The sequence below is a fragment of the Copadichromis virginalis genome, linkage group LG11 (assembly GCF_057382275.1).
Source record: "Copadichromis virginalis isolate Kocher_CV1m ecotype Utaka linkage group LG11, C_Virginalis_male_GT1.1, whole genome shotgun sequence".
In the NCBI taxonomy this organism is placed as follows: domain Eukaryota; kingdom Metazoa; phylum Chordata; class Actinopteri; order Cichliformes; family Cichlidae; genus Copadichromis; species Copadichromis virginalis.
This window is the reverse complement of record NC_140628.1, coordinates 18,540,087-18,567,874: the sequence shown is the minus strand read 5'-3', so window position 1 is coordinate 18,567,874 and position 27,788 is coordinate 18,540,087. Positions and strand designations below refer to the sequence as shown.

General features: G+C 41.6%; 2 protein-coding genes across 2 annotated transcripts in view; both read left to right on the top strand.

The window, feature by feature from the left end:
* The window catches only part of LOC146698349 (uncharacterized), a 32,147-nt gene extending 31,227 nt beyond the window's left edge, over positions 1 to 920 (top strand). Inside the window, exon 4 of the mRNA XM_085472789.1 lies at positions 825 to 920. Within this exon, the coding sequence (XP_085328915.1) occupies positions 825 to 920 (96 nt within the window). The remainder of the gene's footprint in view (positions 1 to 824) is intronic.
* A 1,356-nt stretch (positions 921 to 2,276) lies between these two features.
* LOC146698348 (neuroendocrine convertase 1-like) overlaps positions 2,277 to 27,788 on the top strand; it is a 110,148-nt gene continuing 84,636 nt past the window's right edge. Inside the window, exons 1-3 of the mRNA XM_085472788.1 lie at positions 2,277 to 2,298; positions 17,276 to 17,379; positions 22,277 to 22,379. Of these exons, the coding sequence (XP_085328914.1) occupies positions 2,277 to 2,298; positions 17,276 to 17,379; positions 22,277 to 22,379 (229 nt within the window). The remainder of the gene's footprint in view (positions 2,299 to 17,275; positions 17,380 to 22,276; positions 22,380 to 27,788) is intronic.

Here is a 27,788-nt window from a genome sequence, read left to right as displayed (position 1 = left end):
TTGTTGCTTTTAACCCAGGACAATGGAACGGCAAAGGAGAGAGTAAGCGAGTACTCTTTGAACTAATGAAGAGGAAACCTTTTACTCTCCTCCATAAAGATGCCCAGCTCTCCCCGTGCTATGGATTTCCCCCCTCTATTTCAAAGTAGTGTGAAGCAGAATAGGACAAAATATTTTATTTGTTCGGTGCCTCTCACTGTCTTGCTTTTATCCTCGTAAAACTACAACAAGAAAAAAAGTTAAATTGCGAAAGCGAAATTGAGACAGATGATTAATAGAGCTGTAGTGCATGAGTGTCTTTGGGATGAGCCAAAGGTGATTTGTTAAGGTGAAGTGATTTTTTTTTCTTCATATTTCCAAATCAGTGTAAAGAAGTAGTAAAGTGCCCATTTAAAATATGCTTCCATTCATGGAGTTTAAATCAGGCCACAGCATCTTCTTCTGTATCATTTTATTCCAAATGTCTGGACTTCCAATGATTTCCTGTGAACAAGCAGTTGGCGACATGTAGATACACATTAGGTGTTTGCAGGTACGTTATTTGTGTGTTTCACTGCAGTGTTTCCCAGAGGCAGGAAATTTGCCAAAAAAGAAGTTGAACTAGCTCAAATATTCAAACCACTTCAAACTTGACATTTACTGCTTCAGATTCCCCCGCAATACACCCACTAAGAGTGAAATAAATTGAAATGCCTGTATAAGAAAAGTGGAGAACACAGACATGAAAATACTCAGAGTTACCTTCATTTATCAGTGAGAAGATTACAAACTAATAGTTCCAGTTTACAGGTGAGCTCTGATTCTTTTTGTTGTGTGCTTTCCAGGTTCACTGGGTGCAGAGACAGCACTGTCATTACAGAGACAAACGAATTCCTGTGACAAGACTGGACCATGGCACTACCAATGGCAAGTTTGACTAATACTGTTCCCTGACTAATGCTTTGTTTTTCACTGTGCTGAGTTATTAGTTTTTGCTGAATTTCTGTGATTTTCACAGAAAACTTTGGTTCAAGTCCCTCTGCCATGAAATACCCATTACTAAATAAACAACTGAAGGCGGGCACTGGTTTAGCTCACTGGGATTAGCAGGCGACCATGGCTGAGAGCGGCCGGCCCGGGTTTGAATTCGACCCATGGCTCTTTGCTTCTCCCCTCTCTCTCCCCCTCTGCTTTCCTGTCGTTCTTCGCTGTACCCTTTCAAATAAAACTATAAAAAGGCCGTAAAACATAAATAAACAACTGCAGTTAAAGTATTTCTTAGTTTGGCTTTCAATAGCCACTTGGCCTCATCAGGCTCAATTTCAGAAAAGTTGGCACATGGTGTGAAATATAAATAAATACACTAGAATGCAATGACTTGCAGCTCTCATACACCAATTTTTCATTCAAAACACAACATATTGTTTTAATTTAAAGAATGTAGCATTTTAAGAAAAATATAAATCATTCATATGTCAGTTTGAAATTGCTGGGCAATGACACATCTCAATAAAATTGGGACAGGGCCATGTTTAACATTAGCATCCCCTCTTGTTGTTCCATTCTTGTCTGGTATCAGATTCTCCCTGCTCAGCAGTCCTGGCTCTCCTTTGGCATATTTTTCATTTCATGATGATCTAAATGTTCTCAGTTGCTTAAAGATCTCAACTGCAGGCGGGTCAGTTCAACGCTCAGCTTTTGTACTATGCAGCCATGCTGTTGTAATAGATGCACTGTGTGTGACTGGGGGGATGGGGGGGTGTTTGTTTTGTTTTTTTGCTTAAATATGCAAGGCCTTCGACGAAAAAAGATGTCATCTGGTTGGGAATGCATAACCTGCACTGATCCAGGCTGTCCAGATGTGCAAGCTGCCAATTCCATAGGCACTGATGTACCCCCATACCATCAGAGATGAAGGCTTTTAAACTGAGCGCTGATAACAAACCAGATGCTCCCTTTCCTCTTTAGTCCAGAGGATGCAGTGTTCGTGTTTTACAAAAAGAATTTCAGATTTTGATTTGTCTGACCACAGGACAGTTTTCTGGCCCAGAGATAATGGTTTCTGGACCATGTTCACATATGATTTCTTTTTTGCATGATTGAGCTTTAACCTGGATTTTCATTGGCTAAAACAGAAGCTGCATAGGTGCAGCATAGGTGCAGCTTCTGTTTTAATGCTCATATGCACACAAACCCAGAGGGTGAGAAGAGAAAGAAGACAAGAAGGAATGAGACTCCTGGCTTTGTTTCCTTGTTATGAGGCAAAACTAATGTAGCCTAAGCTAGTGAGACCAATCATGGTGGGTTATCTGGCCCAAGGTAATGTTCATTCTGCAGACATCAGTGGATGGATATCAGCTGAAAATGTGGTAAAAGTGGCATTAAGCCTTTACATGTTTATTTATTCCTTTTTTGAACTTCTTCATTGTCTTTTGAGACATTTTTACCTGTAAAAATGGGTAATGGGAAAAGTAGCTAATGCAAAATGTTAGTTAATTTAACAGCTGCAGCATTCGTATTTAGCAAAAAAAACAATTTTGTGTGTGTTTGCAGGATTTTGGCTTGAAAATACAATGCTGGATTTGTGCAGATATCACAAAAATAAAGTCCGAGTGGGTAAAGTAGTATGTATTCAATTTTTTCAAAATACATTCTTATTATTCCACGAAACATGAGTGAGTGCCTGAGTCTATCTGAATCAGCTAAGTTTGGTGTAATGAATTCAAAAAAGTCTGCCAAATTTTACCTTGATACTAAGAAGGGTTTCTCAGTTACAGGTCCTTAGAGAGTACATAAAAAATGAGTATGCCGCACTGAAGTGAAATGCAGCAATCGAATGATTGAGTCTAATGTTTAGCAAAATGAGAAAGAAGACAGAAAGAGACATGCCAAAAGAAAACATTATTGTGCTGATACTTTACTGAGCCACAGTTTTTAAGTTTAATTATCTATTGTCATGTTTTGCAGAAGTGATGACCCAAAAGCAGGCTGTACATGTAGATGGATGTAAACAAAAAGCAAACCTTTATTTAGGCTGATAGCAAATTCCAAAAAGTCAACAAGATCCATCAGCTGGCAGACAGCACACAGGGACAACAACAATACAGCACAACAAATAATAGATGCAAACAGAGGGGTTAAATACAACCACTCGGGGTAGAGTGGAAACCAAAGGCAACACAGCTACAATCAGAGCTGATGAGACAACAGAAGTTAAATTAAACACAAAACACAAAAGATGACCAAAATTAAACAGGAACACTTAACACAGAGATTGAAACTCAAGGAATTACATATAAACAAAACCACAAACAGGAACTAGATTCCGAAACTAAAACCTGATAATAGCAACATAAAGAAACCAAGCAGGAAACATCTGTTATAAGAAAAAGAAAACCCAAAAAAGCACAAAAACAAGAACCCACAACTAGTTTAAAAGCTCAGGCATAAAAACAGCAGAAACAAAAATAAGGATAATAAATATTTAATGGTGTGAAATAGCCACATACTGGCTCGGGTCCTCTACCAGAGGCCTGGGAGTTTGAGGGTCCTGCGCAGTATCTTAGCTGTTCCTAGGACTGCACTCTTGTGGACAGATCTCCGATGTTGTTCCCGGGATCTTCTGGAGCCACTTGCCTAGTTTGGGAGTCATTGCACCTAGTACTCCGATTACCACAGTTAGCTTCACCCTCCACATTTTCTCGAGCTCTTCTCTGAGCCCTTGGTATTTCTCAAGCTTCTCGTGTTCCTTCTTTCTGATGTTGCTACATCGATCACTACGGCCGTCTTCTTCTGTTTGTCTACCACCACTGTGTCCGGTTGGTTAGCCACCACCATTTTGTCCGTCTGTATCTGGAAGTCCTACAGGATCTTAGCTCGGTCATTCTCCACCACCCTAGGGGGCGTCTCCCATTTTGACCTCGGGACTTCCAGGCCGTATTCGGCACAGATGTTTCTGTACACTATGCCGACCATTTGGATATGGCGTTCCATGTATGCCCTGCCTATCTATCTATATATATATATATATATATATATATATATATATATATATATATAAACACCCAGCACGCCCCTGCGGGCGGTTTATCCTTCAAGCTCGGGTCCTCTACCAGAGGCCTGGGAGCTTGAGGGTCCTGCGCAGTATCTTAGCTGTTCCCAGGACTGCGCTCTTCTGGACAGAGATTTCCGATGTTGTTCCCGGGATCTGCTGGAGCCACTCGCCTAGCTTGGGAGTCACCGCACCTAGTGCTCCGATTACCACGGGGACCACCGTTACCTTCACCCTCCACATCCTCTCGAGCTCTTCTCTGAGCCCTTGGTATTTCTCCAGCTTCTCGTGTTCCTTCTTCCTGATATTGCTGTCATTCGGAACCGCTACATCGATCACTACGGCCGCCTTCTTCTGTTTGTCTACCACCACTATGTCCGGTTGGTTAGCCACCACCATTTTGTCCGTCTGTATCTGGAAGTCCCACAGGATCTTAGCTCGGTCATTCTCCACCACCCTTGGGGGCATCTCCCATTTTGACCTCGGGACTTCCAGGTTGTACTCAGCACAGATGTTCCTGTACACTATGCCGGCCACTTGGTTATGGCGTTCCATGTATGCCTTGCCTGCTAGCATCTTGCACCCTGCTGTTATGTGCTGGATTGTCTCTGGGGCATCTTTACACAGCCTGCACCTGGGGTCTTGCCTGGTGTGATAGACCCCAGCCTCTATGGATCTTGTGCTCAGAGCTTGTTCTTGTGCTGCCATGATTAGTGCCTCTGTGCTGTCTTTCAGTCCAGCTTTGTCCAGCCACTGGTAGGATTTCTGGATATCAGCCACCTCCTCTATCTGCCGGTGGTACATCCTTCCATGATGGTTCCTCGTCTCCCTCCTCTTTCTTGGGTTTCTGCTGCCTGAGGTATTCACTGAGCACTCGGTCAGTTGGGGCCATCTTCCCAATGTATTCTTGGATGTTCCTTGTCTCATCCTGGACTGTGGTGCTGACACTCACCAGTCCCCGGCCCCCTTCCTTCCGCTTATCGTACAGCCTCAGGGTGCTGGACTTGGGGTGAAACCCTCCATGCATGGTAAGGAGCTTTCTTGTCTTTATGTCAGTGGCTTCTATCTCCTCCTTTGGCCAGCCTATTACCCCAGCAGGGTACCTGATCACGGGCAGGGCGTACGTGTTGATGGCCCGGATCTTGTTCTTACCATTCAGCTGACTCCTCAGGACTTGCCTGACCCTCTGCAGGTACTTGGTGGTTGCAGCCTTTCTAGCGGCCTCTTCATGGTTCCCATTTGCCTGCGGGATCCCCAGGTACTTGTAACTGTCCTCTATGTCTGCAATGTTGCCTTCTGGTAGTTCAATCCCCTCAGTTCTGACTACCTTCCCTCTCTTTGTTACCATCCGACTACACTTCTCCAGTCCGAACGACATTCCAATGTCATTGCTGTATAGCCTGGTAGTGTGGATCAGTGAATCGATGTCTCGTTCACTCTTGGCATACAGCTTGATGTCATCCATGTACAGGAGGTGGCTGACAACTGCTCCGTTCCGTAGTCGGTATCCGTAGCCAGTCTTGTTAATGATCTCACTGAGGGGGTTCAGGCCTATGCAGAACAGCAGTGGGGACAGAGCATCTCCTTGGTAGATCCCGCACTTGATGGTAACTTGTGCTATGGGCTTGGAGTTGGCCTCTAGTGTTGTACGCCACATCCCCATTGAGTTCCTGATGAAGGCTCTTAGGGTCCCATTGATCTTGTACAATTCTAGGCATTCCAGTATCCAGCTGTGGGGCATTGAGTCATAGGCCTTCTTGTAATCAATCCAGGCAGTGCACAGGTTGGTCAGTCTGGTCTTGCAGTCTCGGCTGATTGCTCTGTCTACCAGTAGCTGGTGTTTTGCACCTCTGGTATTCTTGCCAATTCCTTTCTGTGTCCCGCTCATGTATTGACCCATGTGCCTGTTCATCTTAGCCGATATGATACCTGACAGGAGCTTCCATGTAGTACTGAGGCAGGTTATTGGTCGGTAGTTGGAGGGGACCGGTCCCTTCTTGGGGTCCTTGGGGATCAGGACCGTCCGGCCTTCAGTTAGCCATTCCGGGTGTCTTTCGTTAACTAGCAGCTGGTTCATTTGTGCTGCCAGACGCTCGTGGAGTGCAGTCAGCTTCTTCAGCCAGTAGGTGTGAACCATGTCGGGCCCTGGTGCTGTCCAACTCTTCATACTGGAGACCCTTTCTTGGATATCTGCCACTGTGATGGTTACTGGACCCTGTTCAGGGAGGTCGCTGTGGTCTGCCCTCAGATCCTCTAGCCACTGAGCATTGCCGTTATGGGTTGCATCCTTCTCCCATATGCTCTTCCAGTATTGTTCTGTCTCCAGCCTTGGTGGTGCTGTTCTCTTATTGTTCCCTTGCCACTGAGAGTACACCTTTGCTGGTTCTGTGGAGAACAGCTGGTTTATTCTCCTGCCTTCTATCTCTCTGGTGTACCTCCTCAAGCGGCTGGCCAAGGCTGTGAGTCTTTGCTTGGCAGTTTCCAAGGCCTCAGGTATGGACAGCTTGCTGTATTTCTTAGGCACCTTATTTGTCGCACCTTTCTGCAACTCCGTTAGTTGGCTAACCTCCCTCCGTGCTACTTTGATCTTGCCCTCTAGCCTCCTTCTCCATGGAGGGTACTGCCCCTTGTGGCTGTTCAACTTGTAGCCAAGCATCTCACTGATCACTGCTGCCGTATTGTAGATCAGCTTGTTAGTGTCGGTAACCGTGGTTGTAGGTATTGTCCGTAGTGCTGCATTAACATCATCTAGCAGACCTTCTGAGGGTACTTCACGTAATCTTGGTAACCGGCTACGGGGGATCCAGGTTTCAAGCTTGGCCATGATCCTATTTTTCAGGTCAGTTCCTCTCGCACTCAACGATCCTTCTCCTATCGCACTTGGGGCTATGTACCCAATCTCGGGTGGGGGTGATGATATCCCCCCTGACCTGGCGTCCTGACTCCTCCTTTGTGTTGTACCTCATCAATCTCTAGCTGTGAGAGCAGTCCCTTCTTTCGAATGTTGGAACACTGAGCTACTAGTTGTTTCGCCGTCATTGTGGATGTTGGGTATCGAAGAATCCATAGGTCCCTCATCCTATTCATGTAGCCCCTTCCACCGGGGTTACTTGCGTAGTAGCATTCCAACAACGCCCTGTTTTCGTCCCTTGCCCACCGATGCCTTCTTGTTCCAGTAGCCCACTTTTCGTCAGGGTGCCCTGGTTCCTCAACACCTGACGCGGACCTTGTTGATCCGGGCGACGTCCGAGCCGGCATGCCTTCATATTTATCTGTCTCGCTCATGTCTGCGGTAGGCTTGCTTAGCATAGGGGGTCTAGCCTTAGGACCCTTACTGGATACAGACGCCCCAGGCAGGAATCGAACTTGCGATCCTCTGTTCCAAAGGCGTGTAGTTTAACCACTACGCTATCCAGCTGCCATATATATATATATATATATAGATAGATAGATAGATATTACACATTTTAGTAATTCCAGTATATATGTATGTGAATAGGGGAGAGAGAGAGGGAGACAGAATTACAAACATTTTTAGTAGTACAGTTTAGTAATACTTTTGATCATAGGTATATTAAATATCTATGTGTCTTTTGCAGGTGTTTTACTGTGTTTGAATAGATCACTGTAAGCTTTACAACAGTAAACCACTGATGACTGTGTGTCTGTGTGTGTGTGCATGTTTAGACATCTTTGTGAGGACAGAAAACTGGCATGCTACTACTAGTGGGGACCAATGGTCACTTATGGGGACAAAATGCCCATTCTCACAAGTTTTGAGGCTCAAAATGTGGTTTTAGTGTTAGGGTTACAATTACGTTAGGTTTAGGATTAGGCTGGGGGTTAGGAATTCACTTTTGATGGTTAGCGTTTGGGTAAGCGGCTAGTGAAAGCATTATGTCAATGAGATGTCCTCACTAAGATATTAAAATGAGCTTGTGTGTGTGTGTGTGTGTGTGTGTGTGTGTGTGTGTGTGTGTGTGTGTGTGTGTGTGTGTGTGTGTGTGTGTGTGTGTGTGATGGGAATTGGTGGCTGTGTTTGCAGAAGAATGTGCTGGCTCACGTCCTGCTGCAGTGCTCTCAGTCTTTCTTGTCTGTTCTTGTGTATTATCATCCGCTTAGCTTCCGCTCTGACAAATGATAGAAAATGTACAACGGAGATAAAAAAGCCGTGATACGGTGGATCAACATCGCAGCTGTGTGTTTATGTACATAAAGAATAAAGAAATAAAGAAAGAGAATGCACTCTTTGGCCGATGTGAACTTTTCAAGTACAATGTTTTTGCAAGTATTTTTGAATTCGAGCTGCCAATGTTCATTAAAGTGTGCCAGTATTAAATATCTCAAATACGAGCATTCCACCCTGCCAAGTAACAAGCATGTTACTTGGCAGGGTGGAAAAGCCTCATTATGGCATCCTAAACTCTATTCAAGCACAGAATACAAATGGTAATAGTAAACTGAATTTATGATTTGGTACAATAAATTTTCTATACAGCATTTGAAACTAGGAAAGTAATCAGGGTTTCCTTTGTTAACAATTCATAGTGGAAAAATGTAAAAGATGGTCAGAAAAGAAAGAAAGACAGAAAGAAAGCCTTGAGTTTTGCCTTCAGTAACCATATATATGGTATGGGCATGTTTGACAGATGGTGTGGTATGCTTTGGATCACAAAACTGTTTCTCTCCTCCTCTATACTTTCCTCTTCCCATCATTCTGACACAAGTTAATCTTGGTTTCTCTTCCTCAAGCCTATTTGTCAGAACAGTTTATTAGAGGTTTTCTGATGAAGTCTAATCTGGCCTTTCTTTATGTTCTTGAGTGTAACCAGTGGTTTGCACTTTGTTGTAAATTCTCTGTATTACCATTCATTAAGGTATATCTTGATTGTAGACTTGAACAATGATACTGCTGCCTCCTTGACAGTGTTCTTGACTAGGTTGGGTGTTGTGAAGGTGTTTATCTTAATCATGGGAATATCTCACTTATTTTACACTTTAGTTGTCTTTCAGGCCTTTTGGTATTGCTGAGTCGGGTCGTTTTTTTTTTCTTCTTTTTTATGAAGAATGTTTACCAAATTGTTGTTTTAGCTACTACATAAGTTTTGCTATCTCTCTGAGAGGTTTATTTTGATATTCCAGTCTCAGGATGGCTCCCTTAACTTGCACTGACATTTCTTCATAACTTCATATTGAGAGTTCTAGTGAACAGTTACGAAATGGACATCGAACTACTGGAATCAACTTCCGATCTTTTGTCAGCTTAAGTTGCCATGGAATAAGAAGGGAACAGGCCTAATCATGAAACATGTATCAGTTAATTGTCCAATAACCTTTGAGTCTCTACTGGCTCTACATGCACAAATGTGTGTAATTCCTAAACATTTAATACAGTACAATTAAAGCTTCAGTCACATCTTGACTGTTTGATTTAAATCCACTGTATTGGTGTCCAGAAGCAAAATGTCTCAAAAATATGGACCTTACTACACGTGATATATTTAACCTGCAGATAACCTGTTTGACATATTTGGACAAGCAAACACAAACCATTTGAAGACTAAAAGATAAGAAGTTGTGTTGTTACATATTAGATGTCATTATAAAATATAACTATATTCAACTGCTCCTTTACTGACAACAGATTTGTCAGTAAAGGAGATTTCCACACAACATTCCCTTCCTGACAAAACCCCAAAGGGAACTGTGTCCCTTCACAGAAACAAACTTGGGATCTTTCGCTAATTAGGCAAATGTGTAAGCCACTACGCTAGCCACTGTCAAATATTTTTTAAGAAATAAATCAATAAGAACAAATCAGAAGCATGAAAGAGAGGAAGTGTATCCCAATATTACCAACACTGTCAGACTGATAATGTTAGAATCAGGTCCTGATTAGGTGCCAATGATTAGAGCCTCCTTGGGGAGAGACAGGTGGAACATGTGTTATTTCAACCTCTCACATCCAGCGTCTGGTGTTCCAATTGTTATCGAAGTGTGGTGAACCATCAAGATCTGAAGAGAAATTGCAGAGAGCTGCTTTGACGAACAGGCAGGAGGCCGAGGTGGAGGTGGCAGATCTGAAGATACCAAGGTTTTTGTGAGGAGTAATAAGATTAAGATGAGTACATCAGAAAGACACCTCAGGTCGAGCATTTTAGAGATAAAGTTAGAGCGGCAAAGTTGAGATGGTACGTGTGCAGGAAGGATGTAGTGAAGCGGGACATGTGGGGGCTGGTGTGACATTGGAGGACGCTAGCGATAGGGTGAGGTGGAGAAAGATTATCTGCTGTGACAACCACTGAAGGGAGCAGCCAGAAGAAGCAGAAAAAGTAGAACTTCATCTATAACTGAGAAAGATTCAACTTGACTGCCAATTTGATTTTTTTGGGACCGGCTACCCCAGCAGATTCATCACAGGAGCTGCGCTGCTAAAAGAAGTCTCATGACAGAATCTGCCCATAACTGCCAAATGTTGTTGGGAAAATGTATATTTGTATTGTCAGAAAGAGATTATACTAATTTGGCCTCACAATGTTTAATAGTGCACAGCAGTTTGCCAGTGACTGTAAAGGTAAAGACCAGGGCTTTTGGAAAAATGTCCACTGGACAGACAAATCAAAAGTAGTTGTTTGGCCACAACAAAAGTTGACATGTTTGGATCAGACCAAAGGTGGCTTTTGAGGAGAAGAAACTCATATGAACTGTGTGGAAATGTCATGCTTTGGTGTGGTTTTCTTGCACAACTTGGGGTCAGTGATTCGGCCATGAATTCAGCATCATATCAAAGAGCTGAAAGATAATATATGGTTATTTGTCTGAAAGGTGAACTGGAAGTGGACCTCTCAGCAGGATTATCCTAAACAAACAATTCCACCAAGACATTGTTAGAAAAGAAAAAACAATTTTTATTGAAAAAAAAACCCCAGGAAAAATCCCATCAAAATGTTGTGGGATTTGAAACTGGCAGTACATGTAAGAAAGCACTCAAACATCTCGCAACTGAAGGAATTCTGCATGGAAGAAGGGTCAAAAAATTTTAGCAAGCCGTTGTCAAAGACTGGTGGGTAATTGAGCAAAACGCCTACAAGATTTTTTTTTATTTTTCTGTTAAAAGGTCGACATACTAGCTTCTGAAGCGAAGGGTGGGTATACTCTTTTCACAGAAGAAAATTGCATCTTTTGATATTTTTCTTTTGATTATCTCCTTATCTGTGGGCACTGTTTCAAAGTGGATGAAATGTTTGCTTGTCCAAATACGTCCAAAAAGCCTGCCGTTTCAGTGGGATGTAATTATTTTTTCAAATGACTGTATAATGAAAATTTAAACATTAAAGAATTTCAGGGTCCTCTGGTCATGTTCCAGCTGCATCGTGCGCTGAAGAAGAGGTTCATATTTGTCTTCTACAAGTATACACAACCGGTGTACAACCTCTTCAGTCCACATAGATCTGAGCATAGATGGTGGAGAAAATATTTTGGAGGATAATATTCTATTTAATTTGCAGGTATTCACTGTTATGTGGGCGGCTGGATTTGATGGCAGTAGTGTGTGTGTATATACAGTGGGGCAAAAAAGTATTTAGTCAGCCACCGATTGTGCAAGTTCCCCCACTTAAAATGATGACAGAGGTCAGTAATTTGCACCAGAGGTACACTTCAACTGTGAGAGGCAGAATGTGAAAAAAAATCCATGAATCCACATGGTAGGATTTGTAAAGAATTTATTCGTAAATTAGGGTGGACAATAAGTATTTGGTCACCTCAAACAAGGAAAATCTCTGGCTCTCACAGACCTGTAACGTCTTCTTTAAGAAGCTTTTCTGTCCCCCACTCGTTACCTGTATGAATGGCACCTGTTTGAACTCATCATCTGTATAAAAGACACCTGTCCACAGCCTCAAACAGTCAGACTCCAAACTCCGCCATGGCCAAGACCAAAGAGCTTTCGAAGGACACCAGGAAAAGTATTGTAGACCTGCACCAGACTGGGAAGAGTGAATCTACAATAGGCAAGCAGCTTGGTGTGAAAAAATCAACTGTGGGAGCAATCATCAGAAAATGGAAGACATACAAGACCACTGATAATCTCCCTCGATCTGGGGCTCCACGCAAGATCTCATCCCGTGGGGTCAAAATGATCATGAGAACGGTGAGCAAAGATCCCAGAACCACACGGGGGGACCTGGTGAATGACCTGCAGAGAGCTGGGACCAAAGTAACAAAGGTCACCATCAGTAACACACTACAACGGCAGGGAATCAAATCCCACAGTGCCAGACGTGTTCCGCTGCTGAAGCCAGTGCATGTCCAGGCCCGTCTGAAGTTTGCCAGAGAGCACATGGATGATACAGCAGAGGATTGGGAGAATGTCATGTGGTCAGATGAAACCAAAGTAGAACTTTTTGGTATAAACTCAACTCGTCGTGTTTGGAGGAAGAAGAATACTGAGTTGCATCCCAAGAACACCATACCTACTGTGAAGCATGGGGGTGGAAACATCATGCTATGGGGCTGTTTTTCTGCCAAGGGGACAGGACGACTGATCCGTGTTAAGGACAGAATGAATGGGGCCATGTATCGTGAGATTTTGAGCCAAAACCTCCTTCCATCTGTGAGAACTTTGAAGATGAAACGAGGCTGGGTTTTCCAACATGACAATGATCCAAAACACACCGCCCGGGCAACAAAGGAGTGGCTCCGTAAGAAGCATTTGAAAGTCCTGGAGTGGCCTAGCCAGTCTCCAGACCTCAACCCCATAGAAAATCTGTGGCGGGAGTTGAAAGTCCGTGTTGCTCGGCGACAGCCCCAAAACATCACTGCTCTCGAGAAGATCTGCATGGAGGAATGGGCCAAAATACCAGCTACTGTGTGTGCAAACCTGGTGAAGACCTATAGTAAACGTTTGACCTCTGTTATTGCCAACAAAGGTTATGTTACAAAGTATTGAGTTGTATTTTTGTTATTGACCAAATACTTATTTTCCACCCTGATTTACGAATAAATTCTTTACAAATCCTACCATGTGAATTCATGGATTTTTTTTTCACATTCTGTCTCTCACAGTTGAAGTGTACCTGTGGTGCAAATTACTGACCTCTGTCATCATTTTAGGTGGGGGAACTTGCACAATCGGTGGCTGACTAAATACTTTTTTGCCCCACTGTGTGTGTGTGTATATATATATATATATATATATATATATATATATATTTATCAGGGGTGCAACGATACACAAAATTCACGGTTCGGTTCGGTTCGATACTTTGGTGTCACGGTTCGATATTTTTTCGATACAAAAAAATGTTCATGCATTTTTAATTTGTCATTTATTAAAATTATAAATATATATTTTAACTCAAAAGTACAGTTTTTAAATTTAACCCTAACCCTTGTGCGTGTTTTTTATTTTGACAGCGAATGCGCACCTGCGGACCACTTATGTGCAGCCCTGGTTATTTATCTCATCATATCGCAGCCACAGAAATTCTTTTGTCCATGAAACCATAAAGCTGCACTTTCTTTTTGCCTTATAGTCTGATTTGTCATAACTTCTCCGTTTTGTGGTAAGCTTTTCTTTGGCTGTCACTTCTTCACCCTGACCTGTCTTATTTGGCTCAGCAGAACTGAAATGCTTTTACACGCTCACTCACATAAGCTCAGCGATTCTCTGCGCGATCAACCTCTCACATGTTTAAGCTTGCTGCGGGAGATTTCACTTGTCATGTTTGCATAGTAAGCTAACGATTAATAAGACGATGTCAGAGGAATTAGTGCACAAATTATCATCACTCACAGATCAGTGCTGTCGCTCTCTATACACAGTTCGCACGATTGCAAAGTGAAAGCAAAAAAACAAGCGCAAATTCAAACGCGATTTCAATATGTCACATATTGACAGTGGCTCACCGATGCCAATGACATAATTACCCAGCTACATTTCTGAAAGAATGCAAAAGCATTGACATATATTTTTCCTACAATAGCCCGACGGGCAGGGAAGAGAAAGATTTTGGTAGCCCGACTGAAAAAAATCGCTAGCTCCAGGACGTCGGGCTAGCGATATTGCGAGCCCTGTATCTGATTGAGGAATCACTCATCTTTGGAAAAGAGAGTTTATTACAGAGAAATGTCTCTTTCCAAAATAAAAGCTATACTATCCGCTTCTTCTGGGCTATATTCTCAGCAGCATAAGGAGAATCATGTGCTAACAGCTGTCTAAATGACTCGGCTAAAGTTAGTAGCATGCTTGCTTTTTTTTGTCTGCTTCCACTTGTCTTTGCACTAGGATGATGTCGGCGTAAATGTGCAGTCATATTCGTTGTGTTCCCACTAGTGCTTTCAGGTTAATCTCGTTGAAATGACCTTAATGCCACAACACGGCAAATCTCCGTTAACGAGCTACCGCCGATCGCCCCGTGCATGGGGCTAGACGGCCAACACGTTAACGAGCTAACTGCGCTAACACACTAGTTCACACCAATGTAATTGAGCATTGCATGGCACATCCAACATACTGTTTTACTTTAGTCCATGACTCGCTTACCTTCAGGGTCATACGTCACATGAAAACCAAAATAATTCCAAACGCCAGATCTGAATGAGGTTCAATTTGCCTGTTGCAAGGAGAGCTTAACTTCTGTCTCGCTAGCTTGCCCTGCGCTCTTCCTTCTGACTATGCTGTCTGTGTTGAGCGCTCAGTGGATCTGCGCTCGACAGTGCAGCCTAGGCGGAGTAGTCGAACACAGATTCACTGAGCGCTCAACACAGACAGCATCGTCAGAAGGAAAATTGATAAAATAAATTACAAATGTTGTATTGTTCGATACATATGCGTACCGAACCGAAAGCACTGTATCGAACGGTTCAATATCGATACGAATATCGTTGCACCCCTAATATATATATATATATATATATATATATAATATGTAGTCTGTTAAATCCAGTACTGTGTCATTTAAAATCCTGGCACTATAATGCTGTCAGCTGTTTGGCTTCCAGTATACCGCTATCTTAGTGTTATAACTCTTTGAATTCAGACTATATGGACGCATGTCCTCATATACTCTGAATTCAGTGAATTTGTACTCAACCATATCATCCCTGAAGATGAATAGATACTGACCTGAGCTGAAAAACTGCCATAAGAGCATCAGTGGGTGATTGCTAGCTATATAAATATAGCTATATAAAAAGACCATCTTAGAGAGGCAGCGTTTCTCAGAGGTAAAGATGGGAAGAGGTTCTTCAGTCTGCAAAACAAATGTTTCTAGAAATTGTGAAACAACTTCAAAATAATTTTTCTCAATGTAATATTGCTAAGACTTTGAATATCTCATTATTTACAGTATATAATATTAACAATAAAATCAGAGAATCATACCACACCATCTGCAAGGGACAAGGCAACCTTGAGCAGTTTTATTTTACACAGTTTAATCATTTTACTTCCTAAAGTGATCTAAAATCCCAGAGAATGTATGTAAAAATTATATTTTAACATTTCTTTCTTTTTTAATTGTGTTGGATTTGATTTACATTCATGTATTTGTCCTATACTGTCCTTGCATATTTACTTAAACACATGTCGATACTTGAAGTTAAACAGTAAAGCAAAGTGATCAAGAAAATTTGTCATGGTGAATTAAAATTTCGTATTTTATTAATGTTTAATAAAAATACAACCCCATTTCTGAAAATCAGTAATGAATGTCTGTGTTGTTCTGGTCCTCAGGCAACACTACATTTAAAAACAGGCATGACTGACATGAAAAAACCCTGCATGAGCTCACGAATACTTCCAAAAATAACTGTCTATGAACAGAGTGTGTTGTGCCATCCACAAGTGCAGGTTAAAGCTTTATCATGCTGAGAAGAAGTCATACTTGAACATAATCCAGAAACACTGCTGTCGTCTCTGGACCAAAGCTCATTTAAAATAAAATAAAAACTGTTCTGTCAGACAAATCGAAGTATGGAATTCTTTTTGGAAAGCATAGATGCCACATCCTCAGGACTTAAGAGGAATTGGACCATCTGGCTTGTTGTCAGTGCTCAGTTGAAAAGCCAGCATCTCTGGTGGCATGGGGGTACTTTATTGCCTATGGAAAAGGCAGCTTGCACATCTGGAAAGGAAGCATCAGCACTGAAATATATATACAGATTTTAAGTGACATAGAGTCCCATACAAACATCTTTTTATGGAATGCCGCAAATATTTCAACCAGAAATGCTCAACTAAATCATGCATCTATTGTATGGCTTCATATTAGAAGAGTCCGGGTACTGAATTGGCCTGTCTGCAGTCCAGATCTTTCATCAGTTGAACACATTTGATGCACAATGAAATGATAAATATGACAAAGGAGACCCAGGACTCTTGAACAACGAGAATGGGACACATTCGTCTCCCAAAGGTCCAGATATACATTAGCGTATTGTTAATTGTCTTTAATTGTGGTATTCAACTACATTCACATTACTTTATATGAAAAAAAGTATTTTTTTAACTGAAAGACTTGGAAGAATCTCTCTAACAATACTATACTTGTGGTTCTCTACTGTTATAAGTTAGCTTTACTGACAACACTCTGCATACTGGGTCATGTGTCCAGAGGCAGATTTTAAATTTGTGTTTTACATGCGGTAAAACACAATTCCTAATCAGAGTCTATTAAGGTAAAGCAACTGTAATTATTATTTGTTTCATAGCAATGCTACACTGGAGAGAGTCGTGCAAGAAAATTTAAATTGGTTTGGAACCAAATGATCTCCTATTAATCCTAATACTTGAGATATATTTATACTTGTGTGGGATGTTTCATTACAGTCACTTCCAGAAAAGGCTAGTGTGATATCAATTAATTTGGCAGTTCAAGAAATTATCAAACAAACTGATAGTGAGAAGATAGTAGAGAGCACTGAGAGAGAGGGTTGTGCATGGTTGAAAACGAGTGGCAGTCGGTGTAACATTAAATGTAGGGAAGGAAAGGTGCAGGCCTTGATGGGCTGATGGCTCTTCTGCAGACAGCGAGCCAAGCTGTTCTGCAGCAATGAGATGCTAATAATATGCTAATGATATGGTAATCTGCCAGTAGAATTCCACCTCAGCGGAGAAAAAGGAGATCTGGGAGGCCTTGCGCCATTGGTTGGGAACCAGGGATGTCCTGAAGTCAGAGTTCAGGACAAGGAAAGAAAGACTACATGCACACGTTTATACATGATATTTGTGTGTGCTTGCAGGTCCCCACAGGAAAGAGTCTGAAACTGACAAGCAGCCCGAAGAGAATAAGAGTGACCAGTCCCTCACCTTCAATGACCCTCTCTGGCCCATGCAGTGGGAACTGGTGGGTGTATTTATGTGTAAGTGTATGTGTAGTAGTGTGTGTTTGTATGTGTTCATTGGTCTTATCTGGAAGCCCCACCCCGACTTTTCTCATCTTCATGTTGAAGGATGTTCCTCTGACAGGCATAAGTCAGGCAGGCTTTCATGTGTGACTGGAGAGTGAGACGGACGATAGAGAGATGGGGGGGATTGTGGAGGAGGAAAGAGCGAGCGAGAGAGGAGGTGAAGGGGGTTGTCCATGTTGAACTGAGACAGATGTCAGGGATTGATGAGGCTCGGAGCAACACTGACACACAACTGGGCTGCAACAACAAGACATGCTCATCCATTCTGCAGAGTCTTGTTCATCCTGTTTGGACGATACTTGTACACTATGTTTGAGAAGACCAAAAGGAGCAAAGTGACAGGATGCTTGGGTATAAAAAGGCATATTTTTTGATAAAATATCTTATTTTTTAATAACGTACAAATTATTTAATAGCTGCATCTATAGCCTTTTATTATAAAATATTTCAAGTAGTCAAAATTCACAGATTAGCATCTCAATCAGAATTTCAAGTTAATTTTAGAGTTTGCATGATATCATCCTCTTCCTCCTTATCTCAAGCCTCGTCTCCGAAACTGTAATGTGCATAAATATACTTATTTATTCCCAATATTGTTGCAGTTAGTTATTGTCAGCTACATTAGATGACCTTCCTGTCTCTGTACACCAGACAAGAGCCGGCTAAATAACAACAACAGCTGTTTATAAGCTCACATTAAACCAGCTAATGTTAAGGTTCAAGAGAATCCCACATTCCTGCTGATTTGATTACATTCTTACATAGTATGAGAGCTAATTTGCTAAGTGTCAGAGTCCAACAATATTTCTTGTGTTAACAGTAGGCTAAGAGGCTAAGAGTAGCTAACAGCGCGAAAAACAGTAGCGCTTGCCGACTGCTCAGCATATGTTCAATAACGCACCTCAGTATGGCTGTCATCATTTAGAAGTGAGCTTCTCTGACTCAGTGAGCTGTATATTAGAGTCCGTCCACAACGTTTTACAGCCCCTTACAAAGTAAATCAGGGGTGGGGAACTCCAGGCCCTGAGGGCCGGTGTCCTGCAGGTTTTAAATCTCACCTTGGGTCAACACACCTGAATCACATGATTAGTTTGTTACCAGACCTCTGGAGTGGACTTTAACACATGGGGAAAAACTCCAGAGCGAATCTGGTTCAAACATAGCAGAAACACGCCGGCTGGCCATGGTTGTTATGGGGTACAGTCTAAATTTCATATTTTTGATCTTTCTGACCTGACTAAAACATGTTTTTCCTACAGCAGCCAAAGTAGCTAGACTTATGTACTTGAATTGGGAGGGGCGAGAAAGCCTCAGTTAATTGATATCTGCAGTCTACTGACATCTAGCATTGAACATTTTAGACACTGTAACTTTAAGACACAAAGTTCTGGAACTGTCTTTAGAAATGTTTGTTGAATGAATCTTTTCTGAGGGGAAAAAACCAACACTGGTCATTATATTGTCACAGTTATGTCTATGACTCTTCGTAAGCTGTTATTAATTTTTTAAAAATGTGTTTAAGCACACAAGTTTCAGTTTATTTCAGAAACGTATGCGCTTAACAGCCTTGAGTACCTTTCCTGACACATTCGGTTGATACCAAAAAGTATATTAAAGCTCAGTAAACAGCTGAATAGGAAAGCTGCTTATTGAGAAACCCTGTCCCTGTTTTTTTTCTTTAGATTATGTTTGCATTTACACAACTGGTTACATTATGTAACTTATGCTTTATAAATTCCTTGATAGGTCTTAATAATTCTTTTACTCTTACCAAAGTGTAGTCAACAATTCAACAGCCTGTATTAGTGTCTGGTTTATTACTAATACAGGGCAACCAGGGCTCGTCCAATCGTCAGGGCAGACGTTCTTGACTGACATACGAGGGCGTAATCTGGCAGCGCGAGGAGGAGGAGGGGCGGGGTCAGAGATTCACCAGAGCAACCGGCAACAGAATGATTGACACCTCAGCTCTCAGGGCAAGATGAAGGGGTGAAAGTCAGGATGGGGGTGGAGGGAGGTGAAGACAGAAACAGAGGAAGTCAGGAGAGATGATGGGGGCATATGAAGCACTAGTGAGGGGAAAAAAAATCTGACGGTTTCTTTTCTTATAAGCACGATTTTGTTGCACATAGTCACCTCTCTCGATTTAAGAAGGTTATTGACAAGATTGTTTATGCAGCGCAGTATGATTCATGTGCTGGAGCATGCAGTATGACACTAAGCGGATTAACGTTAACTTTATGGAATGATTGCATGAACTGAGAAATAGAACATAATTATCAATCACTCATTAATCAAGAAAAATGAAAGGCGTCTTTAACGTTGAGGACATTGCTCTCTCTGTCTGGCCCTCCCTCTCTCTCCTGCTCAGTAGCCCTGCTCTCCTGCTTTCGTTCTGTTGTGTTTAATCAGCCTCTGGTGGACGTAGATATTGATTGAGGGTCAGTAATCTGCTCAGGGTTGGTAGCCTGCCAGGACCAGACAAATATATGTTTGTGTGTGTGTGTGTGCTAGTCGGGCATGTATGTTCGCTAAAAGCTGTACCTGATGGGCTATACCCACCTGTACACACACAAGGCAAGTGGAGCCTATTGTACCCTTTTTGTTAGACTGAGTCAAGCCCCTCCTGAGGAGCTCATTCAAAGCCTCTGAAATCCACGCAGCATCTTGAGCGTGCCTACTGTGTGTTTATATGAGAGAGAGTGTGTGTATGTTTTCACTGAGGGGCAGCTGCGATAAAGGCAGGGAAGCCAGAGATTGTTATGTTATCACTCTGTTTACATGTGTGTCTTCTGCATAGAAAAAGGGCCACTGTTGTTTTCTCTTGTTGCATGAACTTTCCAAAACTCCAAGGGTATATGTCTTTGATCATGTGTGCATTTGTGCTTGTGTGTGCCAGAATGTTCATTTACTAGAGAAACACATGATTAGTATATTTCAGTGCTTCAGAGAATGATCATGATTCTGCGCGTGTGTGTGTGTGTGTATGTTGTTGGTGATCACTCTACGACTGCGTGGGGTGAATCAGTGTTCAAAATGCCTCTCTGTGGGCTTATATCCAAGTTCACAAAGGTGTGTGTGTGAGTTTATTTTGGTGTACCTTTGGTTGTGTGTGCGTTTTCCCCTGGGCCGGTCCTCGTGCTATGGTGGACGTTAGCCTGCTAGCTGCCTCCATTCATCAGCTTTATTCACACAACAACAACAAAGCATTGCTGCTCCCCAGATGCAGCCCCCAAAACACACACATATGAAAGCACACACACACACACAAACACACAGACACACACAAACAAGTCCTGCCTACCACAACTACCACCACCCACTGCCACCACCTCGTAACCATTTTTTCCATTGTGTGTTCTTCTCCCCCTCGTTCTCTCCCTCTCTCTCTTCATCATGATAACAACAACCGAGTTGAAGCCTCTTGAAAAACTCACTTTGAATATCAGATTGGCTTTGTGTGTGTGGGCAGGGGATGTTTGGGAAGCTGCTGACATTTTTGGTGAGACAGCTTGCGCGCTACCTTTTGGCACTACCTTTATGGTTTGTGCTCCTGTGAGAATGTGTTTGCATGAAGATGCAAGACTGAAGCTTCACTTAAAGCTATCAAGGGAATGTGTCTGTGTAGTGTGTGGGGCCATTAGGACTCATGGGAGCTGCCAAGATGGTTCTCGTGCCTCACGTTGGTGGGATTTCTGCACAGCAGTGTGTGGATTTGTGTGCGTGTGGGTGGATTGTGTGGTTTGAAGTGAAAGGATGAAAGACCTGTCTATGTGACTCGTCCATGAACTCCCCGGGCTTCTTATGGGCACTTTGAACGTACATATGGTTTCTGAAAGTATCACTGGATGTGCACATGTTTCCTCACAAGTTAACATAACCCAGCGACTGAAGTAAACATTTCCATTAATGCACATGTAGCAAAAATTCAGAGGGTAATATATTCATATACAGTACAGTAATAATAATAATGCACAGTGAAGTTTTGACCATTCATCCATCCAGTAGGACCAGTGTTTCCCAACCTTTCGGAGCCACGGAACATATTTCACATTAGAAAAATCACACGGCACACCACCAAACAAAAAACTCACAAAAAGCATATTGATAATTTTTCCCTGCACATCAGGTATAGTAGAATTGGCTCGGTTTCTCCCCATTATACCTTTTGTGCTTTCTTCTGACCACTTCTCATGCTAGGGCCTTCACCTGGGTGGGAATTTTCTCCAGGACCCAGGTCAGATTGACTACTTTTTCTTTTCAAATATTTATCTGTTGCTATTACGTGCTGCATTGTCTCACAGCATGACTATTCTGTAATTTCTTCTTCGTCTTCTTCTGTTTTTAATGGCAGTTGGCAACCCATTTAATTAGAGCAGGTAGTTGTACTGCCCTCTAGTGGAAGAGAATGTAATTGTTCTGCACGTTACTCACGCCGATCGCTTAGAGTACTAACCAGGTGAAACCAGATCATCATCCACGGCACACCTGACCATTTCTCAAGGCACACCTATGTGCCGCGGCACAGTGGATTGCAGTGGACAAGAATCTAACACTGTCTCTATTATTTTTTTTACCTGCAGTGTTAAGAGCCTATTGCACACTGACTGTTTTTTGCAGTGAACAAAAACAGAAAGCAGTTGATATCTGATTTATGCCATTGTTACAGTATATTTACTGTGTCCGCTAGTAAATATACTGACCAAGGCTCTGTGAGGATATCAGCGTGCCACCAAGTAGACTTGGAAAAAAGTAGAAAAAAGGAAATTATACTTTTTTTGTGATGCTAACATTTTAATAATATTGTGTATATATGTGTCTGTGTGTGTATAGTTTGCACAGGGTGAGTACACTGATGCGACTGACCTGAATTTGATGCCGGTTTGGAGGAACAACGTTACTGGACATGGAGTCGTGGTCAGCATCATTGATGATGGTGAGTCTAACTTTACTGCAACAAACATGTTCACACACGTTATAAATAAAATATATAAAATCTGCATTTGCTGGCAGTCAACATCTAAAAACTAAGGCACTTTTTCTTTTGCAGTATTTACCCTCTTAACGCTTTTATCTCAGTTGAGTATGCATTGCCTTTGCTTTACACAATTATACCAGAAACAAACTTACATTTTTGAAAAAATATATTTCAATTAGAAACTTGCATAATGCAACAATTCTGTGCAATACTTCGACAAGATGTGTGCAGTGTGCACTAAAAAAAACAAAAAAACAAAAGATGTTAAATCGGCAAAAGCTTGTCAGGTTTGGTGTGACAAAGCTCAGCTCTGGCTCTGAGCGGAGAGGGTGAATGATTTATGTTAGTGCCCTCCTCCCCCAAGCCGCTACCACCACTACCACCGCCCTACCACCGTCATCTTCGTCTCAGTCATGCCACAATGAGAATTCATTTCTCTCTGATTGCTTGGATATCTGGCAACAAGGGAAATGAGAGAGCGGCATCTTATGGGCTCATTCATCAAGAACTAATTGAAGCCTCACTAGTCTCAAGTGCTGATAGAGCTGGAGTAGTTGTGTGTGCTGTTTTGTATGTGTGTGTTGAAGTCTTCACCTTTTTTTTTCTTCTTCTTTTTTGCATTCAAGTGCCTCTGACTCTGCCCTCTGTGTGTGAAAGTGACTGGGTTTTAAGAAACAATATATCTGTGTGTGTTGATTCGCTGGTATGCATGCATGCATGCATGCAGGAGTGTCAGTTTTTGACTTCAGTGTCTGGTTTCAGGAGAAAAAAAGCTTGTGTTGTGGTTAGCCTCTTTGGATAGAAGGCCTTCTCTCTCTTCTGCATCCTTCTGCATACAGACTGTGTCTGTGTGTGTATGTTTGGGTATGGGTGGCACGAGGTGGAGGGTGGCTACAGAATGAGCAAGAAAGCGAGAGAGAAGGAGAAAGAAATTAAATAGAGGAAGGATATAGAGGGAAATGTCAAGAGAAAGCAAGAGCAAAAAGGATTCAGAGTGGGGCGAGTGTGTGTGTGTGTGTGTGTGTGTGTGTGTGTGTGAGACAGAGAGTATTAGACCTGCACCACTGAATCTCCTCTCCTCTGAGGCTATTGTACTCTGCTCCACCTCTCTGTATTGATTCCACTGGGCAAGAGCCCCGCTCCTTTTCCTTTCTCCCTCCCACCCTCTCTCTCTCTTCCTTCTTTCTTTTTTCCTCTTTTCCTCTTCCCTTTCCCCTCTTTGTTAACTAGGAGGTGACTTTTTCCTTTGGCCACCTTTTTTTCTTCTTCTTCTTCTACTCCTCCTTTTCCTCATCTCTCTTTCTTTCCCTCCCTTTTGGACATTTTGCCTCTCACAGCTAAAGGATCATGTACACGCTCACCTTTAGCCACCTTTCAATCGATGTCATTGATTTTAATATCACAATGAAATAAATTATTTTCTTTGAGTGAAAGCACCCTACCACCCCCTCCTCCACTGTGCTCCTCCTCCATAGCCATCCTTCAGTTCAGTCCTTCTGTTTTAGATGTAATTGGCAATCTGAGACTTGTTTTCTAAAACTGTTGAATCACATTCATAGTGCCACCTTCATTCATATGCTTCCCTTTGTTTGCATGGACTATACCCTTTACTGTTCTCTGTGCATGGCAGCATTAGTTATAGTTTCATCAACTTGCTTTTATAGCTTCATGAACAGTGGGTGATCGTTGAAAAGCTATAAAATAATAAAGACCCTTATTTCTCAACTTTGTGTATGCACACCTTTGAGTGCAACACATTGAATCTGTGAAGATGCAAAGTGACCTACAAGGTTGTGACTGTATTGTACAATGCAGGATTGTGAACCTATGTAACATTTACCTATTATTAATTTCAAAGTACTTAACTGATGCTGAGAAGAGAGGTTGTGCTCATCAGCTAATGCTTACACTGCCTCACGTGGTTAGCAAGAAGCATCCGTTATTCATGGTGGAATTAGTTAAACAGCCTTGAATCAAATACTACTTACAGATGAGGAGAGAACTATTAGCTCCCCCTATGAAACTTAAAAAAAAATATATATATATGTATATTTCCCAAGTGCTGTTAGACAGAGCAAGGAATTCTTTACACACTTTTCCAAACATCCTAAGTTTATTTTTCTTTGAAAACCCTTCTTTCAGATTTGAATGGTCTTCTGTCATAAACTTTGATCTTCAGTTCAACTAACAGATTTTCATTGGGATTCAAGTCAGGGGTTTGAGGAGGTCAGTCAATAATTTTCACTTGGTCCTCTGGAGGTAGTTCTTTACCAGAAGTGACATATGTTAAGTCTTCAAACATTTGTCATGTTGGAAGACAAAGCGACCATCCAGACTCAGTTTTCTTTTCAAATCTTCATGCATCCTTGTTGGTGGTTCCTTCCACCCTGATGAGATTCCCAGTTCCAGGAGCATCCCTACAGCATAATACACCCACCACCATGTTTCACTGTGAACAATGTTCTTTGAGTTGTGTGTCTCTTCCTTCTTTCTCCAAATAAAAGCAACATGTCTGGTTTGTGTCCAAAGAGCACTAGTTTTGTCTCATCCGACCAAAGGACGCACTTCCAGTAAGCATAATCCTTCTCCAGGTTGCCCTTAGCGTACTTCAGTCTTGGCTGTTGTTCTGGGGTCTTTAGACACATCTCTCACTAGTTTGCTTTACAGAGTCTTTGAAGTATTTTGCTTCCGTACTGTGTGGCTTTTTCTGAATTTCTTGATGATACATCTCACTCCAGTTCTTGAAACTTGGAAATGCTGTGATAACTTTGTATATCCATCTCCTGCTTTGTGAGCATCAACAATTCTTTTCCTCTAAACGAATGTCTTCTGTTTTCGGCATTTTTATTCTGTGTATAAATTGGAAGATATCCCTCAGTTTTAACTTGATTTCACAAGCTTTGAGTATAACAGAGTAAAAGAACATCATTCCACAGCAGTGGTTTGTGTCAGAGCTCAACAAAAAGGTCCGTTTCTCGAGGGGCTAATAACACTGACTGTGGTAGTTGTTTTTTTTTATTTATTTTTTTGCTGAAATAATTCTGTTCTTTCGTGCAAATAGAAAGAATTCATGCTTTCTAAAGAAAACTAATATTTTTAGAAATGCTATGTTGAAAATCACTTGCTCTGGGAAAATTTTGTTGGAAAACTGTGCCACATGTTTAACACCAATCCCAGTTACTTTAGGTACAGTGGTGCTGGATACCATGCAGTAGTGATATGCCAATCAAAAGGTAGTCAAATTCTAAATCCTACTATGACTTAATGCTTATTTGACTCTAAATGAGACCACCATTCACAGCAGGAATATGATGCTTTATTGAAGAAGAGTTGAAAATAGCAATCAATATCATAAACTCATTAGAAAAATATTTCCCAACCTAATAAATCATATGAGAAGAAGAGTCATTTTCTCATCAACATTTAATGTAGTTATTTTTGTCCCCAAACAAGTTCTGAAGAGATTGGATAAAACAGTTTGTTTTCTCTGGTTTTAATACAAAAAAACCCAAAACTGTTTTGAAAGTTTTGATATTATACAACGGATCTTAAAAAAACAACTATCAAACTACCATACTGTGAGCAGTTTAACATCAGCATGAGACAACTTTTCATTCTACAGAGATCAACATTTTAGACCCGTTGTTTGCCATGTTGTTCATGTTTATCACTTCCTTACTACATGTGTCTACAACAGTACTCTACATTAAAGCTACTGGAAACTTCAGATGGATGAGTTGACCATATGTACATAAACATACAGGTTGTACATGCACAACAGTGTAAAATAGGTGGGATATTTTTCCTTTTTTATAGACTAAAGGTGTAAGTATACATCTCTGGTAAACACTAGCTATCTGGTTTGTATGGACATGTCCTCAAAGTTCACATAAACAGGGCTTTATAGTTTGAGAAATGAGGCTCTTGGACACTTTTATAGCAGGAATAAAAGACAGCTGTCACAGAGTGTGCACTTCAACATAAGCAGCGCTCATTAGCCTGTCATCAACGCATTATGACCGGTGAGTGGGATAAGGATGAAGATTCATCAGAGAAATTACATCCACCCCCCACCCACCTTGTCCCGCCACTCTACTACAATGTCCCTGTCACCCAGCTATCAACGCTGGCCTCTGTCCCCCGTGGCCAAGGAGTCCAAAAGCAGACTCCTATCGATCGGTGCTTACGCCATTGTCATTACATGTCATTGGTACACAAGGAGACACAGGACACAAGTTAGACTAGGAGATGGAGATAGAGCAATGAATGAATGAATGGGGGAAGAAAGAAAACAACGAGAATTTAGAAAAAGAAGACTGAATATAGGACTGTTTCTTGCCACATTGATGTGTGAAGAGCATAGAAAGAAAAGAAAACCTTTTGAGTATACTTTCTTCTTCTGTAAACATTAATTTGAGCATAACTGCCCTCTGGAGCGGATGGAGACATTGTGTGATTTCTTCTTCTTTTTCATGTTTTCAGAAGAAACTGCTGTAAGATAAAGGTAGAAATTTATAGTTCCACCGCAAAAAATTGTACCCCGAGGAGTTAATGCAAGCTTCATATAGATGCAGAGCTTTAATTATGTTGTCATTCTGTATGTATTTATCAGGTGATGTAGGAGGTGTGATAAAAGATTTTATGGCTGATTATGAAGGCTTACGTAGCCATTCTAAGAGGCAGGGCTGTGTTTTGTGTCTGATTGACATTGTAAAGTCACACAGTCTGAGTACTATTGAATTGCTGTCTGTTCATGTTATATATTACTCAAAGGTACAACAAGTACTTTTTGAGGTCACTTAAAGGACTGGATGTTAGTTTTTGACTATAGTAGTAGAAATGGACATCGCTGTTCCACATAATCAGTTTTTATTTATGTGGCTGGAGACTTCAAAAAAACTTTCACTAACTGTGGCTAACAGCAGCTAACAGCAGCAAAAACAGCAGCTAACTGATAGAAAAGTTTGGGATATCCTCAACAATTAACCTTACAAACAGCAGACTAACAGCCTACACTCACTACAGATGAGCGGCGGCCACAGTAGTTTCAAATCAAATCAAATCAAATCAAAATTTATTTATATAGAACATATTAAAACAACAGTGTTGACCACAGTGCTTCACAGTCAATAAAAACATGAGACAGTTAAAACAAACAATAAAAGAGGACAACAAACAATAGGTAACAACGCAACAAGCTAAAACAGCCAACTAGACAGAATCAAAAGCCAAAGTAAAAAAATACGTTTTAAGACGTCATTTAAAAGACTGGATAGACTCGGCAGTGCGAATATGAACTGGGAGGTTATTCCAGAGTCTGGGTGCCACGGATGCAAAGGCCCGGTCGCCTCTCGACTTCATTCGAGT